The 15,730-nt window shown below is 45.1% G+C and overlaps 5 protein-coding genes across 5 annotated transcripts; 4 read left to right on the plus strand and 1 right to left on the minus strand.

Annotated features, from left to right (window-relative positions):
• Positions 1-1,187: 1,187 nt before the first annotated feature.
• On the plus strand, positions 1,188-10,090 carry CLUP02_01944 (uncharacterized protein; the record flags this gene model as incomplete). Its single annotated transcript, XM_049280979.1, has 18 exons — positions 1,188-1,222; positions 1,268-1,355; positions 1,418-1,514; positions 6,654-6,912; positions 6,980-7,071; positions 7,132-7,221; positions 7,276-7,392; positions 7,466-7,583; positions 7,625-7,832; positions 7,898-7,998; positions 8,073-8,178; positions 8,336-8,507; positions 8,559-8,861; positions 8,953-9,004; positions 9,345-9,419; positions 9,489-9,704; positions 9,754-9,785; positions 9,876-10,090. The coding sequence occupies 18 exons, from the start codon at positions 1,188-1,190 to the stop codon at positions 10,088-10,090; spliced, it is 2,376 nt and encodes a 791-aa protein (XP_049136936.1).
• An 80-nt stretch (positions 10,091-10,170) lies between these two features.
• On the plus strand, positions 10,171-10,376 carry CLUP02_01945 (uncharacterized protein; the record flags this gene model as incomplete). The annotated part of the gene is made up of 2 exons (XM_049280980.1): positions 10,171-10,279; positions 10,333-10,376. 2 exons carry the CDS (start codon positions 10,171-10,173, stop codon positions 10,374-10,376), a joined length of 153 nt encoding a protein of 50 aa, XP_049136937.1.
• Positions 10,377-10,450: 74 nt separating this feature from the next.
• Positions 10,451-10,929, minus strand: CLUP02_01946 (uncharacterized protein; the record flags this gene model as incomplete). The annotated part of the gene is made up of 2 exons (XM_049280981.1): positions 10,451-10,844; positions 10,898-10,929. 2 exons carry the CDS (start codon positions 10,927-10,929, stop codon positions 10,451-10,453), a joined length of 426 nt encoding a protein of 141 aa, XP_049136938.1.
• A 167-nt stretch (positions 10,930-11,096) lies between these two features.
• CLUP02_01947 (uncharacterized protein) lies at positions 11,097-11,711 on the plus strand (the record flags this gene model as incomplete). The annotated part of the gene is made up of 1 exon (XM_049280982.1): positions 11,097-11,711. One exon carries the CDS (start codon positions 11,097-11,099, stop codon positions 11,709-11,711), a length of 615 nt encoding a protein of 204 aa, XP_049136939.1.
• Positions 11,712-13,829: 2,118 nt separating this feature from the next.
• Positions 13,830-15,277, plus strand: CLUP02_01948 (uncharacterized protein; the record flags this gene model as incomplete). The annotated part of the gene is made up of 3 exons (XM_049280983.1): positions 13,830-14,231; positions 14,304-14,838; positions 14,910-15,277. The coding sequence occupies 3 exons, from the start codon at positions 13,830-13,832 to the stop codon at positions 15,275-15,277; spliced, it is 1,305 nt and encodes a 434-aa protein (XP_049136940.1).
• Between the last annotated feature and the right edge of the window lie 453 nt (positions 15,278-15,730).

Genomic DNA, 15,730 nt, shown 5'->3' on the forward strand with positions numbered 1-15,730 from the left:
CTACGTTTAGATGTGAAGAATTTCCTGGCATGAGCGACAACGAACAATGAACATTGAGCATTGGGACGCGCAGCCGTGTGGTGCATTGAGCAGTAAGGTACATACCACAAGCCCAGACCAACGGAAAGCAAGAGCCCCTGAAGCACACAGCAGGGACAGCCAGGAAAGGGAAGGCACCTCCCAATTGTTGTGTGTGCCTCCACGGAGTATGTGCCTGAGCCTTGCTGTGAGTGGCTGGTGGAGAGCATTGGGGAGAATTGACTTGGGCTGGGCTAAAGCTGGACTGCAGTCTGATTGGTCAGATGAGGCTCAAAGAGCACGAGGTGTGGTGGGTCTGTCAGGGTCTGCACGGATCACTCATCAATCAAGAGGGGACCTGGAACGGGGGAGGAACGACTGTGGAATCAGGAAGGAATGCAATGAAATAATCCGAGGCTGTATATACACCGCAGTACCTTACACTCGCATGAATAGATTCAATTACCTTAGTAGTGTATGTATGTATGTATATACATTACTTAGGTATTCGCACGGCTACTAGTCACTGCAAAGTGGCATTACTCGATGCAGATACCAATTCATCTTCGAGACAAGCACGGAAAATCCAATGTCTTCTCATTGTCGCGACCCAAACTAGAGGCACAAAACATGTTTCATTTCATTCAATGACATGACGTCCCCATGTAACCCCATCGGGACCATCCCGCAAGAGCACCTCGTGTGGTTTGCCTTCAGTAAAGCCAAGACCAAAGATCATTAGACAAAGACCAGACCGGGAGGAGAGTATTGCGATCGCGGCGACTGGGGTACCCATCGAGTCAAGAGCGGAGGCTCAGCGACTCGATTGGAATCTCTTTTTGGAAGCAACTGTCATTTAAATTCTACGCAAAGCATTCCCATCACAAGCAGGGTATGTCCCATCTCGTCTCAAACCGGTTCGAGCAACAGCGACACCCGAACGCCTGAGAAACTCCCGTCGTTCAATTAACTCAATCTGCCCAACCTTTATGCCACAATGGACGCAGCCTCCATGTCTTGGACCCTGGACCCTATTTAAACCTCAGCTGAGGTCGGAAAAGAAAACAACAACATGGGCACGGACAAAGACTGAGAGACATATGATCGCATGGCCTCATTCTGCCACTTTGTTCTGCTGCCTGCGTCCCTTATCGAGTAGCTATGCCATGATGGAAGTACCAGTAGCAGTCGCAGTAGTGAAATAGTCAGTGCATGTCCGTACATGTACCTTTACATGTGACCGCTGCAGCCCTCAACGCCCGTCCGTTGTCCTGGGCAGCAGCTACCACTTCATCTCATCACGCTTGGCCGCTAACCAGCGCCGAGAGAATGAGGCCGTTGCCTCTCTTTCTCTTCCTCTTTCGATTTCTTTCAGCATCTTAGCTGACGGTTTTTACAGGGACCAGCCGAGCGATTGTTGTGCCCGCCCGTCGACTCGGTCGTGGCTTGCGATGCAATGCATTTCATTGTCTCTTGCCCCGTTTGGGAAGATGCTAGTCCGCGACTCGAGGTTAGTGGCGCAGGAACGTTCTTACGGCAGACTACAAGAGGCACTCCGCCAAAACCGTTCTTTCCAATAGACCTACGGCTACCGTAAATTTTAGGCATCAATAGCGCGACTTTCTCGTACGTATAAATAAATATTATAATAAATCCCGTATATTATTATAAAGAATTACTTATGACTATAAGTAGTAGTAGTTACGTAAGGGCGGTTATACTACTTAGTAAAAGTAGGGTAGCTAGGGGGTATATCCTCCTTACTAATTTCCATTACTAATTAATTTCCTTTTCCTCTTAACTAACCTAATATTCCTTAAGTAAGGTAAGTAATCCGCCTACGCCCCTATAGTTACTTATTAGCGATTATATTTCGCCTTATTATACTTTATACCCTTTTCTATTTTACTTTTATTACTATTACCTAATTATATACGTAATTATAAGTATAATATTCGCGATTTGCTAATTAGAAATATTAATTAGGTATAATTAGGTAATTTTATGCGCAATTACTAATGCAATTTTGACTAATTAGTAATTATGCTTTTTCTTAGGCTAATATACGCGCAATTATAAGTATAATTACGCATATATACCTATTTATAATTCAATTCTTTTTATTTACTTTTTTCTTTAGTATTAACTATTTACGTATATATACTAATAATTTTATATAAGAAACTCCCTTTTTTAATAATCGCGTACGCTGTATAATACTTATAATAAGCGCTTAATATAGTGTTCTAGCCCGTATTAAAAGTATATAGCTCCTAACGGTCCCCGTATACTAACCTACGTAGTACCCTAACGACCTTATATCCTATAAAATAACCTCTTACCTCCTTATTAATACGTATACTTCTATATAATAGCTTCCTTATTATATAGATTCTTACGTTATTTATAAGCTCTTTATTTTCCCTTTTAAAGACTTTTTATTAAATCTATAACCTTAGTATTATATAAGTTAATATATACTACCCTATACTATTTAATATTATTATACTAACCTATATAATCTAGCCCTAGCGTTAGATTAAGCTTAACCCTAAGATTACTAAAAATGGCCGTTATATACCCCTAGATATCGCTATAACTCGTACTTAGGTTACTAATACTATCTAAACGACCGTATACGGTAATACTAAGATTAGTACTAAGTCGTGCGCTTATTATAAAACTAATAAAGGCATTTTCGTTAATTACGTTATTTTTATAAGTAAGGGCTACTCTAGTTATAATTATATATTTATTATATACGAATATACGCTCGTTACGCTTCTTATTATTACTTATACGTTACCCTATACTACTTTATATCTACTTATAGTTTACTAACGGTTCGTATTAGCTTATAATACGCTTATTAAGGTCGTTAAGCGTAGTTATAATTATAAGGGCCGTAGTAAAGTCTATATCGGCGCTCTATTTAAGTCTCTAAGTACTATCCCCGCTATATACCTCTATACGATAATAGAAGCCCTTAAATAAGTAGCTAAGTAGGCTAAAAATAATAAAAAGGGTATATATAATAATATATAAGATTATAAGGAGCGTTATTAACTTATATAAACTCTAAGTAAGGAGTAATTAATTCGATATTCTTATATAGTATAGTATAGGAGTTTATATAAGTATATATTAAAATATAGTACGGTTAGGCTTAATACCCGGGTAATAAGGCCCCTATAAAGTTATAGGGCACCTACTAGCTATAAGTTAAAGTATACGCGCTTAGTTTAGCCCGTAAAAGGCTATAATTAACCGTATAAAGGCTCTCCCTAAAGTTCAACGTTTCTAATAAAATTATAGAACTTTTATTTATTATATATTATCGTTATATACTTTTCTATCCTTTTTAGCATTATAGATCCCTATAAGCGTCTATATTTCTATATATATACTTATAAAACTTTATAAGCAAAAGGATACCCCTATATATCGCTATAATTATATATAAATATTTACCCCTTACTTAAAATTTCTTTCTTAGTTTCTTATTTTATATATTACTACTTTCTTAGAATAGCACGACTACGTATTAATCTTTTGCTATATCGAACGATAATTATTATAAAGTTAGAGAGTAATTAGACTTATAATATAATTATTATACATATCTTTATAGTTTCTAGTACTAGAATTATAAAGCGAACTTTCGAACGTTAACTTACGAAATAGGACTTATAATAAGAAGAGCGTACGGTCTTTTCTAAGGATCTATTAATTCGTATCTAAGAATTATTCTTTTAATAATGTTTAAATAATAAAGATATCCTTTTTTAACTTTAGTCTAAAGGATTTATAATTACGGCTATAGGATTATTAATACTTCGTTAACAGAATTAGCTTTAGTAACGATAAATACTAAAATAGCTCGTAATTATATAATAATAATTAAAAGAGTTCTTTTTTAGTATACTAGAGGTTACTTACTATACTAAAGGGTACGGTAGAGAGTATTTTTATATATAGGTTCGCTAATAAGCTTATATTATTAGCCAAGATAAACTATACCTTATATATTATAAAACCTTTTTATAATAAGTTTAAGATCGGTTAAGTAAGATAAGGTACTATTATAAAAGGTTTACGACTCCTAGACTAAATTATATTTAGTCTTTAGATACGTACAATAAGCTTTCACTATTTAAATTTAAGATCTATACTAGTATTAATACTTATTCGCGGTTTATTATATAGTTCTATATAAGGGTTTCTATCTATACGTCCCGGAATATACTTATATAATATCTTACTATTATTTAATAACGGGGATTTATACTATTACGAGTTCGTTTAGACCGAGGGAAAGAAACCGTTCTTATATTTAGTATTTATTATTACTTTTTATAATACCGTTTAATAATAAAAAGTCTAATTACATTCTATAATTACTAAATCTTTAGCAAAAGTATCTATAACGTTACGATTAAGAGTTAGTAAAATCGTCTTTATTAAAGTAGATTAGTATATTAGTAGGTAAGTAATATATATCTTAGTATATATAAGTATACTTACGTTTATAAGAATACTTCTAACTAATTAAGTTCTAAGGGCTATTTAATATAGATATACTCTCTAACTAAATTATACTTCTGTTTATATATATATTACTAATTCGTTCTAATTTTATTAACTTCGTATAAATTTAGAACTCTTATTAAATTCGTCGTTAAAAAGGTCGCCCTTATGTTATTTCTAGTTAGCTATAGTAACTATACTATTAACCTACGTTACGAACCGTATAAGACTTTATATAGCTAATTAACTAAGACTAAGTTTAATAACTATTAAACGCTATTTAGAATAATAATAATCTAAATATATATCTTCTTTAAGCTACCTTATAAATTTATACTTTAATTATTAAGGGCTCCCTAACTATATTAGCTAAAAGTACGAAGTTTAGTAAGGCTAATTATCCTTATTTTAAAGCGTATTAATATCTTCGTATTTATCTAAAGTAGTATATACGTAATAAGCTCTAACTAGAAGTTACTTTACTTAGTAAACTATAAGGCGGTATTATATAAGTTAAATAGAGATTAGAAAACTCTAGAATTAATCTTAGAACATTAAATAGCTTCGTAATTACGAGCAATACTAAGGATAAAAAGGAATTATAAATATAATTACAGTTTACTTTAAACTATTTACTAACGAGAATACTCGTTTCTATCTTTATAATATACTAAGTTATTTACTATTGTAAACTTTATCTTCTTATTAAACTACTATAATCTCGTCTTTCCTATCGTTTTTATCCTTTTTAACCTTTTTCTTAGCTTTTACCTCCTTCTTAATAATCTTCTTTTCTTACTTAACTAATAATTCCTCCTTAATCTTTATCGTTAGTTTAATACTAATACCTATTAAAAGCCGTGTTTTTAGAACATTTTTATACGTCGTTTTACCTAAAGTTTTAGTTATAATTAGCTTTATATAACCTTTTCCCTTTTTTACTAGCTAAGGTTTAATAATTAGTAACTTAATTCTAATTTAAAAAATAATAGAAAGTTAGTAATTATCTTTTTTATATAAAATCGTAGCTTTAGAGAGGAATCTCTCTAAACTTATAGCTTCGTACGCTACTTTATAATATTCTAAAATATTATAAGGATTCTTTATATTAATTAGAAATACTATCTACTCTATTAAAAGAATTTATTAGTTTATTATAAAATATAAAATAATAGATCGTATTATATTTTAATATAAAATAAACGTCGAGAAGCGATTAAACTAAACTTTCTTAATAAACTTCTTAATAACTTAGATATTAGTATAAGTCGTTACTTAGAAACCGTTAAGTTCGTTTTTAAAAAAGGATACGTTATATAATATAATAGAGATATTAATTATTAATAATTACTTTAGCTCCTTTTTTATTTACTAAACACTTCGTTCTTACTCTTTTAAACTTATAAAAAGAGATTTTATTAATATCGAGGTTTATATATTTATACGTTCTTATTATATATAAAAAATAGAGCTTATATAAGTATTATTATCGATCGGTCGTTTTAAAATAGCTTTATAAAGAGGTATCGTAAGGTCGATTAGTTCGGTAACGTCTTATATAGAAATTAGAAGTTATTATAGATCTATATTATAATATTTATAAGCGAGCTATTAGTTTAATAACTTAAGTAAAGAGTGATTTTTACCTATAAGAGGGTAAAAAGTAGTAGTTACTTCTATAATAAAATTATAAAGAGAAGAAAAACCTTTACGTCGGGGTACGATATTACGTAATTTTATATACCGCCGTACGGTTTAATATATTACGAAATTAAAGTATTTCTTAAGCTATAAATCTCTATAACCCCTATTTATAAGTTATTATACTAGTTTAGACCCTATCCTGGGTAGTGGGGTGACTATAAAATACGATTTCTGCTTTAATATATGAAAAAAGTGTTTTGGCGGAGTGCCTCTTGCAGTCTGCCGTAGTTCTTATGTATCTGTCCTAGGTAAGAGACGCATACCGGTACAGGATTGCGGAAGTATCTCTCCTCTGCTTGCTCAAACTATCAAACAGGTGGATCCATTCAATTATCAAAAAAAGCTTGTGGTTGGTCGCGGCCGTGCCATTCTATAGTCCGGGCGTCGACTTGCGTCTGCACTAGACTCGAAGAAGTCTGGCTCTCAGCTTCTTGTGCGTGTCTTTGTGTACGTACCGCATCTGAAGTCCCCGGGGCCCCTCCTTCCCGCGACCAACTCATCGTCTTTCCTCTCGGGCATTGTGGCCTCGACCATGTCCCTCCTGCCTTCGACCGCAGGTTGGTTCCTGCATTTCATGCCGTCCGCGAACTGCAGGCGCCTGCCCTGGCCGCACCCGCGCCTCACTTTGTCATCAGATGAACACCACGCAACGCACCTCTCAAGGTTCCTCGCCTTATGTAATTAATCAACTGCCTCATGCATCGTGAATGGGATTTCCCTCTTGCATCAGAAGCTCCAACTTCAGCCTCTTCTCCTTGTCAGGCTTGATTTTCATGGCGGCGTTGCCCCGTTTGGCTCATGCCCCCACGCCTTGGCCCCCAAGTGTCATCTCGCACGCGCCAGCGCAAAGTGTTTGCGTCTCCATTGACCACTCATTTTGAGACACCGACATCTTCGAGAGTTCCATCCACAAATCCTACCCAACGACTGACCATGGTGTCACGCTCGGGCCCTCTGAGATACACCATTTGCGTCTGATTGTGTGCTAAGGAGTAGAGGCATGCAAGCACTTTGTGCGTTGTCAAGAGTTGTTGCTTTTACCATCAGGAGGAAGCATCTTACCCGTTCCATTCTTCAGCAGTACTGATGCCCAAACAGGTGCTATCTTTCTTTCTCTCTCTCCGGGCCCCATGCTCCTCGGCGGTGCCAAATTCGCTCCAAATCTACATCAACTCTTTACTAACGAACATGCCCTGGGAGTCCACGTGCAACGTAGCAATCGATGCTAGAATTCACTTCGACACCCGTGCAAGATCCAGAGTCGTTCAAAGCGCAGACATCCTAGGGACTTACAACACCGTCGCGCTATTGATGACACGGACGAAAGCCACGACGTCTGCCGCCGATAGCCCCGGATGTGGCTGAAAAGCTGGAGCGTTCAGGCCTTCCGCCCGGAGCGCCGAAATGAGACAGATTCCGGACCCACCCTACCATCACCGATCGGGATCAAGACTAGAGCCTCTACTGCCTTCTGGACCAGGCTATCCAACATCTCTGGCGGCTCTCGGACACTTCCCGCCCAACTAAGATGTACATTCATCGCATATACCGAGGCTATACCAATAGTCATCATCGTTCTCGGAGTAGACCGTTTTCCATCAACATGAGAGCAAGGGGACGGCATTTCCGATCGCCCAGCGAACCCAAGTGCGGTTTGATATCAGTCGATGCCTCTCAAGCCACTCTCGGCTCGAGCCGAACACGTGGCGCTGATGATACCGGACGTTTGTGTCTTGACGAGATATCCCCGTGGCAGTCTTCTTCAACGGATCGACGCGGGGATTTTACACTATCGATTACTCCATCAGTTCTAACTCGCCCAGGAGCCGCACGACATCGCTGCCTGCTAATATACGAGTGATCAGAGTTCTCATGGAGTTTCCTAGGAGTGCCATATCGAGCCACATAGTGGCGGGGCCGCGGGCTCAGGTGATCATTAGTTCGCTCGGCTCTCATCCTCGATATCATCGAAGTCCGGGGATGCATTTCCTTACACTTTGCGAAGTTATTGACTACCTGACCTGACTGCGAGAGCGAAGAGTTGGCGAGCGGAACTCATGTTCGCACTTAACACTCTAGTCACTAGATGATCCAATCGAAGACCATTCTAAGTATCTACCTGCGTAACGATTTCGACCGTCTCACAGCCTGTGTCGGTCATCTTGGGCTCAGATATGTATCTGTTCGCCACTTGACAAAAGCAGAGCCTTCCGGTCAGGCATTTCAAGCAAGAGAACGTTCAGACAATCTGCGCCGCTGTATGATGTATCACTTCCACCCCGATATCGACAATTCCTGGACAGTATGAGATGGCATCGATCATCTTCTCCGGAGTCCAGTCGATGGTCTCGTGATGGTCTCATTACCATGTATACATGATATCATATTTTCAGCCTTGTGGTGGTTCTTTCCGGCTTTTCGGGTGCAACAGATCGATCTTGACGGGGTCTGGCTTCAAGCAGATCACACGACAACGCGATACTCGGGCTATGCACCAAGCTCGCGCTCATTTCAGTGTGGTGATTTTGAGCCAAACAACACGATCCAATACGAGATTGTAAGCAAATTGCCTATCGAGATGGCGGCACCGGCCGGCAAGGACAACCGCAGAGGTTCTGAATTCTGAGACTTGCAGTTACAAGATCTGCTCTGATGAGGATCATTGAAGTGCGAATTCCCGAACGTCTTTACTCTTCCTCCAAGTCAATGAGATCTGCATAGACTCGGTCACGGCCTACGCGTTTACCCTCATGAGGTTGCGACGATGTTGAAAACATTTCAGCCAGCCAAAGGCTACTCCCGGTGATCCCAAAAGCTCTTCCACTGTCGTTTGAGGTTCGTTGATCCCTGCTCCAGTGACAATCATATTACTGGACGGTTGTCTTTGGCACTAAACATGGTAGTCACCAAACATGGACTACGCAGTCGTAGTGCCCGGAATCAAAGTTCATTGTTTCAGCCGACGAGCTGACAATGAAGACTCCCTTCACCAAGGATAAATAGACTATCGTGCGGGACAGACGCTCTGTCGTTGATTGATTCTTCCCCCGCGGTCTGATGATACCTGCGACGTGAGGGACTGCTGGACCAACCAGGCGGAAGCCTCAAGGTTACTCCAACAGAATGCCCAAGATAGACATAAAGAAGAGACGGCCTGATTATCAACGAATGTCCGCAATATATCTATACTTGCGCCATTCGTCACTTTCTCTGACGGCAATGAAAAACTACTTCATCAGCATGTGCTGGGTCGTCAGACTCTCCGTTGCCATCGATCTCACACCTGCCAGGGGATGTTCAAACTGCTCCGCCGTGACCACCAAGCGTCACATGTCAGATGCTGAAGGTCTGGTCAGTTCGCACTTCCGTCGCCAGCAGTGCTGTTCGTTGGTGTCATGCGGCGCCGAAGCACTTACAGAATGTTCCGTCCCAATTGCTTCATCACAAATCCAGCAGTGAAGCGCCCTGAAGTGGTTCGGATGGTGCTGTGCTGCTCTGCACAAGTGACACATATCCTGAGTCCTCGGCCGGACGGAGTCGGCATGGAAATCTTTTTACGCATGTCGGCGCCGAGGAACGGAGGTTTTAGTTACCGATGCCGGGTCAATGTTTCGAGGGCTCAATAGTCCGGAGGGGGCGGAACGGAGCGGGCAAGCTCTCCGACCTGCCAGGATTCCTGAACAGGTATAGCTGGATGGCAAGTGCCCGCAAGAGCCGGCCGGGATTGGGCATTTCGCCGACGGTCCAACAGTCGAAATTTCAAACACCATGCTGGCTTACTGGTGGTTCGGTACCCGCCCAGCAGACGTCGCGAACTATGGCCTTCGGTAGCATCCGGTGACGATCTGCAGGGCTGAACGAGTATCCGTACGGGATAGAAGGAATACGCGGGATGGCCGGGTTCGTCGCATAAACGCGGAAATGACAAACCAGCGTGAACGTGCCCAATCCGGACTAGGCGAAGTCGCCGAACGACGTTGGCTGATGTTTTGCACCGAGACTTGGGGTATGTTGAACAACGTTTTGCTCGGTGAGGTTGATAAACACCATCATTGGCGTCAACTGCTCAGATGTCACGAAAAGCCCCGGCTAGAGATATCTGCCTTAATGCAAAGAAGCTTTGCTAGGCGACCAAGGTCAGCGAGGCAGTACGACCTTATCAACCATCACAAAGCTTTTTTCCCTTCCCTTGTCAGTCTCGCTAGGAAATCGCCGAGCAAAGGATGGCCCGACCACCACGGGGTCGGCGATGGCGGATTTTGATGATGTATGCCAAGACAAAATGTCGAGCTCGCATTGAAGGGCGGGTGCGCCGGCCCCTCCCATCATCAATGAAGCCACCCTCCCGCAGAAGCATGCCACCGACCATTGAAATTAAAGTCAGGTTGTCGAGAATTTTCATCACTGATCTAAAGCAGACTGAGCATGGCGGCGGCCTCTCCTTGGACGCCGACACCCCGTTGGAAGCGTGGGAAGCGTGGGGGAGGACGATTGGGATTCGGCCAACAGGCCTGTTACCACCTGTGTCACCCATCCACCGCTTTTGTGTCCATCTGTAATCTGCCTGCCAGTCTCTCCAGCGTTGGTCGACAGTGCTGGCGACTTGGTGACATGCAAGACGTTCCTTATCTAAGGTGCGGAGACGTACGAAAAGGCATACGCAACCTGCAAATTCAGCATGGTGGAGGTCGCGTGTTTGTCAAACGAGTCCGGTAATGAACGTTTCCCAAGAATACATTGGAAATGGAAACCCCAACACGCAATCCCCTGAGGGGGGGGGGGGGGGTCATCCTCCATGGGAGCGGAGCGGAATTCTAGCGGCGGCACGCAGCAGAAGAGCCAATTTCATGACAAGGGGGATCTCTACGGCGTATGGATACACAGTACCGGTAATCGACAAAATTTGCGACCTCTGTGCTGGGTTTTTTGTCTTTCTTTTCCCGCCGTTGAACACAAGGGAGGAAAATGCCTGCAAGCGGTGGGCTGTGAACGGACCCGTCTCCACGAACTCAAGAAGGACAAGACGGCTCTGTCGGATGTCGCGGACGCAGACCACTCCACCATGTTGCCCGATCCCCTGTCTGATTGGCCGGCTGTCAGCTTACGGTGTCGTGTGCCTCGTCGCATGCCCTCCGTCATCTTCGATCCCTCCCCGACGCCCACCTTCCCCCTTAGCGGACGCGCGCCTGATTGATAACAGAGCCGCGTTTCCTAAGCGGACGTCGGAGCACATGTTCCCCCTGAAGGGAGTACAAAGTACGCAGTCGAGGCAAAGCCGCAAAAGCATGAAACCACAGCGAACCTCCAGAGAAGCTCGAGAGCACGGAGGGGGAACACAAGGGAGAGTAGTAGGGAACGGACCTGGGCTTCGAAGCATGACGGAACGGTTGAAGCGCAGGAAGAAAGAGACTTTGTTTCGCGGTTGGACGTGCTTGACAGAACAAACTACCTACGTCAGGTAGCCAAGCTCGGAACATGCAGAGCTAAGAGCATAACCGCACCGCAACGGTGAGCTGCCCACGACTTGGAGGGAGCACGCGACATTTCGTCTGTTGTCTTCTCTCTCTTACTCTGCTGCTCCCTCCCGAGTCCACAGCCCTCGCTCTTGTCTCATCCCAAGCCGTTGGCGACCGACAGCACACCCAAGCTAGAGTCTGAAAGGACATTCTCTGGGTGCGAATTGAATTGCCGGGTGCGCCCACACACCAAACAAGCCAAGCAGAAGCTCTCATCTCACACAGGGCGAAAGAAAGACGCAGCACACAAAAAGGAAGATGTAACCCTTGGCGCTCGCGGCACTTGGCGGGCGATTCGTCCACGTCAGGGATCCCAGCCCGTCCGCCCCAACAGCCCACAATCCGCTATTGGCTACAGATCGGATTTCCGTGTCATGGACAGGGTTGGTCACGGGCAGCAGAGCCTTTCCCACCATCCACAATCCACTTTGGGGCCATTGCGAGAGGGCGAGGATATCCTGCCAGCAGCTCCCGCTATTCTGCCCCCAAGTGTGGCTGCGGCAGCCCCTGCCTCCGAGCCCGGAGCCCAGCTGCCCATACCCACCCACCTACCTACCTACCTACCTACCTACCCACCTACAACCACCACTTCGTCGACCTCGCAGTCGCTGCCGCTGCCGCTGCCGCTAATTGAAGCTATTCCCAACGTTAATATGCCGCAAGAAGAGAATAATCGCGAAGTTAACGATCCCTTCGTCTACTAATACGACTACGTAGAGTACGACTACCCACTTTACGGCCAGCGCTACCCTGCCCGAGGCCAGAACACTTGCTGCCTACGAGACGGCAGTCGCGATCAAAAGCAGCAACGCCTCGCAGAGTTAACCTACCCGAATAAGCGTTGCAAATCCTCGACCTCGTTTATAGACTGCCGCTGGCAGGCCGCTGCCAGCTTTTCGAGCGAGTCAATTGGGCAGCTGGGCAGCTGGGCAGCTGGGTAATTAGGCCAATTAGGCCAATTCGACGGAATCGTCGACTTGGGCTAATACGTCGACTTGGGCTAACGCGTCGATTGCCGTACTTTTTACTAAAATAATTCAAGTCAATTGACGGCCTCTGATTGGCCTAACCCACTCGAATGCTGACTACGCAGAGCCCAGCTTACGTGTGTGCCCGAGACCGGCGGTCGTGTGGCGGCCGTAGCCACACTTGGGGGCAGAATAGCGGGAGCTGCTGGCAGGATATCCTCGCCCTTGCGAGAGGGACCAGGGTGGGTTCGAATTCGACATGCGGTGCGCGGCTTGAGCTTGAGTTCCTCACTTTCCTCCCCAGCACCTCGGAGCCATGCGGAGCCCGCTGATGTGGACTGTGGCGGGTGGTGGGAGTGCGAACTTTGCGAACAAGGACGAGGAGGGCGAAGACAGCCTAGGAGGATGACCTTTACGCAAAGTGCAAAGGCCACCAACCCGGTAACTCTGTATACGGTCGGTCAAGGTCCAGCTTGGTGGGTTGTGCCGAGCCTGGGCTTTCTGCTCAAAAGTGTGCCGAAAGTCCATGTTCTATCTATTACGGTATTATTAACAGATCCATCTGATCCATGCTGCGTGATGAACGTCGCTACCTCGAGCTCCCCCGTTTGTTGTTGATTACCTTTCGACCTTCCCGCTCGACAGGTCTACCTTCTTCTTAATCTTGACTACTCCTCCTCTGCTCACTTATCCGTACTCCGTACACTACTCGATTTAGATCTTCATCAGGAAATCCCCGGTAGTTCAGGAGACATCCAAACTTGGCCCCCTTTGACACGGACAATCTTAAACTCACATCCCCGACCTTCCGGTCGCCTCTCTCATTGGGCCTTGGCCCAGCACACACCGGTGGACTGAGTCTGTCAGATCCATCCCACCCGCACGCATCCAGCCTTCGGGACCTGTGGCCCTTGCCGAACCTCCCGCGCCCTCAAATACCACACGGCAGCAGTCACAACTGGAGTAGCCAAGTTTCTCCAGTCTCCTCATACCTCTTCCACTAATCGCCGTCTCCATCGTCGGCTGTTTATTCCGTCATCAGTCAGTCAGTCACTCAGTCACACGAGGCAAGAAAGAAAAGATACAAGAAGGAAACATGGGTATCGGTGCCGTGGCAGAGCCCTTGGTGGTCATCACCCTTTTGTTTGGAGGAACGTGGTTCAACCGCAACATTGGCGACACCAACGCCTACGATAACCTGGGATGGAAGGGAGCCGGCCTCGATGATGCCGAGCACAAGCGATCTGACGAGCGCCGTTCCGGCAACTCGACCCCAGACTCTGAAGAGTCCCTTCTCTCCCTCGGCGCCTGGAGCTCATCATCAACGTTGACACCGCAAGAAGAGCCGCCGCGACGCTCTCGCAGGATCAAGTTCTTTGGATACCAGCGCATCGTCACGACACCAAACACCAGAGTATACAAGGACAGACTTCTCAGCCGCGTCCTCCGCAAGTTCCCCTTCTTGGTCGAGGCATGGTACTGGGCCCTGATTTACTGGGTAAGCAGGAAATTCCTGATGCCACCCTTTCAGCAATTATGTTTGGACCGTTCTAACACCATCAAATTATAGGTCTACCAAGTCGGCCGCGCCTTCACCGCGCTCACCCTCAACGAGGGAACCGTCGACGTGGCGCGCAAGCACGCACTCCAGCTCATCCACCTCGAGCAGCGCCTCCACGTCTTCATTGAGGTGCCCGTCCAGCAGTACTTTTTGCAGATGCCCACCGTGATGCACTGGATCAACCGCATCTACTCCTTCATCCACATCCCGGGCACCATCCTCTTCCTCGTCATCCTCTACTTCATCACCACCACCCGCAAGCGCCGCGCCGTCTCCGCCAAGCTCGGCGGCAACGAGAACATTCGCTGGAACTCGGCCGGTCCCGCCCTGTACGAGGCCCGCCGACGCACCATGGCCACCTGCAACCTGCTCGCCTTTGTCGTCTTCACCCTCTGGCCCTGTATGCCCCCTCGTCTCTTGAGCGACCCCAACTACAACGGCCCCGATGCCGGTGAGGCCAAGAGCTTTGGCTTCGTGGATACCGTGCACAGCTCTACCGGCGAGAGCAGCGTCTGGACGACGAACAAGTTTTGCAACCAGTATGGTGAGTTTTGGACCTCCAAATCACGATTGCAGCCCCAACATTGAATTCCTTACTGACAAACGGAACAACAGCCGCCATGCCCTCCCTGCACTTCGGCTACTCCCTCCTCATCGGCCTCACCGTCGCGACCCTGCCCCTCCCCTCGATCCGCTCGCGGCCCTGGAAGCGCTTCGCCATCGTCGCCGTCGGCATGGCCTACCCGGCCCTGATCCTCACCGCCATCGTCGCGACCGCCAACCACTTTGTCCTCGACGCCGTTGCCGGCGCCATCGTCTGCGGTCTCGCCTGGAACTGCAACGGCGTGCTGCTTAACCTGCTCGTTGTCGAGGATTACTTCCTTCGTCTCTTGCGCATCCACAAGCCTGTCAACTGGACCGATCCCGAGGCGACGATTGATACCAATGAGTGGAAGCCCAGCACGGTTGTTGATGAGATCTAAAAGCTACGAAATTTTGATGCTTCTCTCTTTTGGTTGCAAACGGCGCATTAGGCTTTTGATGGGGGAGGGATGGATTAGAAAATTTCTTGTAATGGCTTATGGCTTGGATCGTATTCTTCATGCGTTACCTCCTGCATTGAGAGACAACAGGTCAAGAAAGAGAGGGTTTTGCGGGCATGCGTGTGAAGAGTACAAGTTCTCGCATGATGTGGCGAGCATTTTGGGTTCAAGTGGCGGAGTTCCGAGGGCTCTTTTTATTGTCTTTTTTTAACGCAACAACGTGAAACCATCCCTATGCAGATAAGGTGGATGACTTGCCATAAGTTAAAGTTACGGTCTTGATACGAACACAAGAGCAAAAATATGAGCTCATATAATGGAATTACCTCATGAAAAATCCCACTTCTCTCCTTTCATGTTGTAGATTCGGCAGCAAACATTTTCGTATGAAGA

The sequence above is a fragment of the Colletotrichum lupini genome, chromosome 1 (assembly GCF_023278565.1).
Source record: "Colletotrichum lupini chromosome 1, complete sequence".
Taxonomy (NCBI): Eukaryota; Fungi; Ascomycota; class Sordariomycetes; order Glomerellales; family Glomerellaceae; genus Colletotrichum; species Colletotrichum lupini.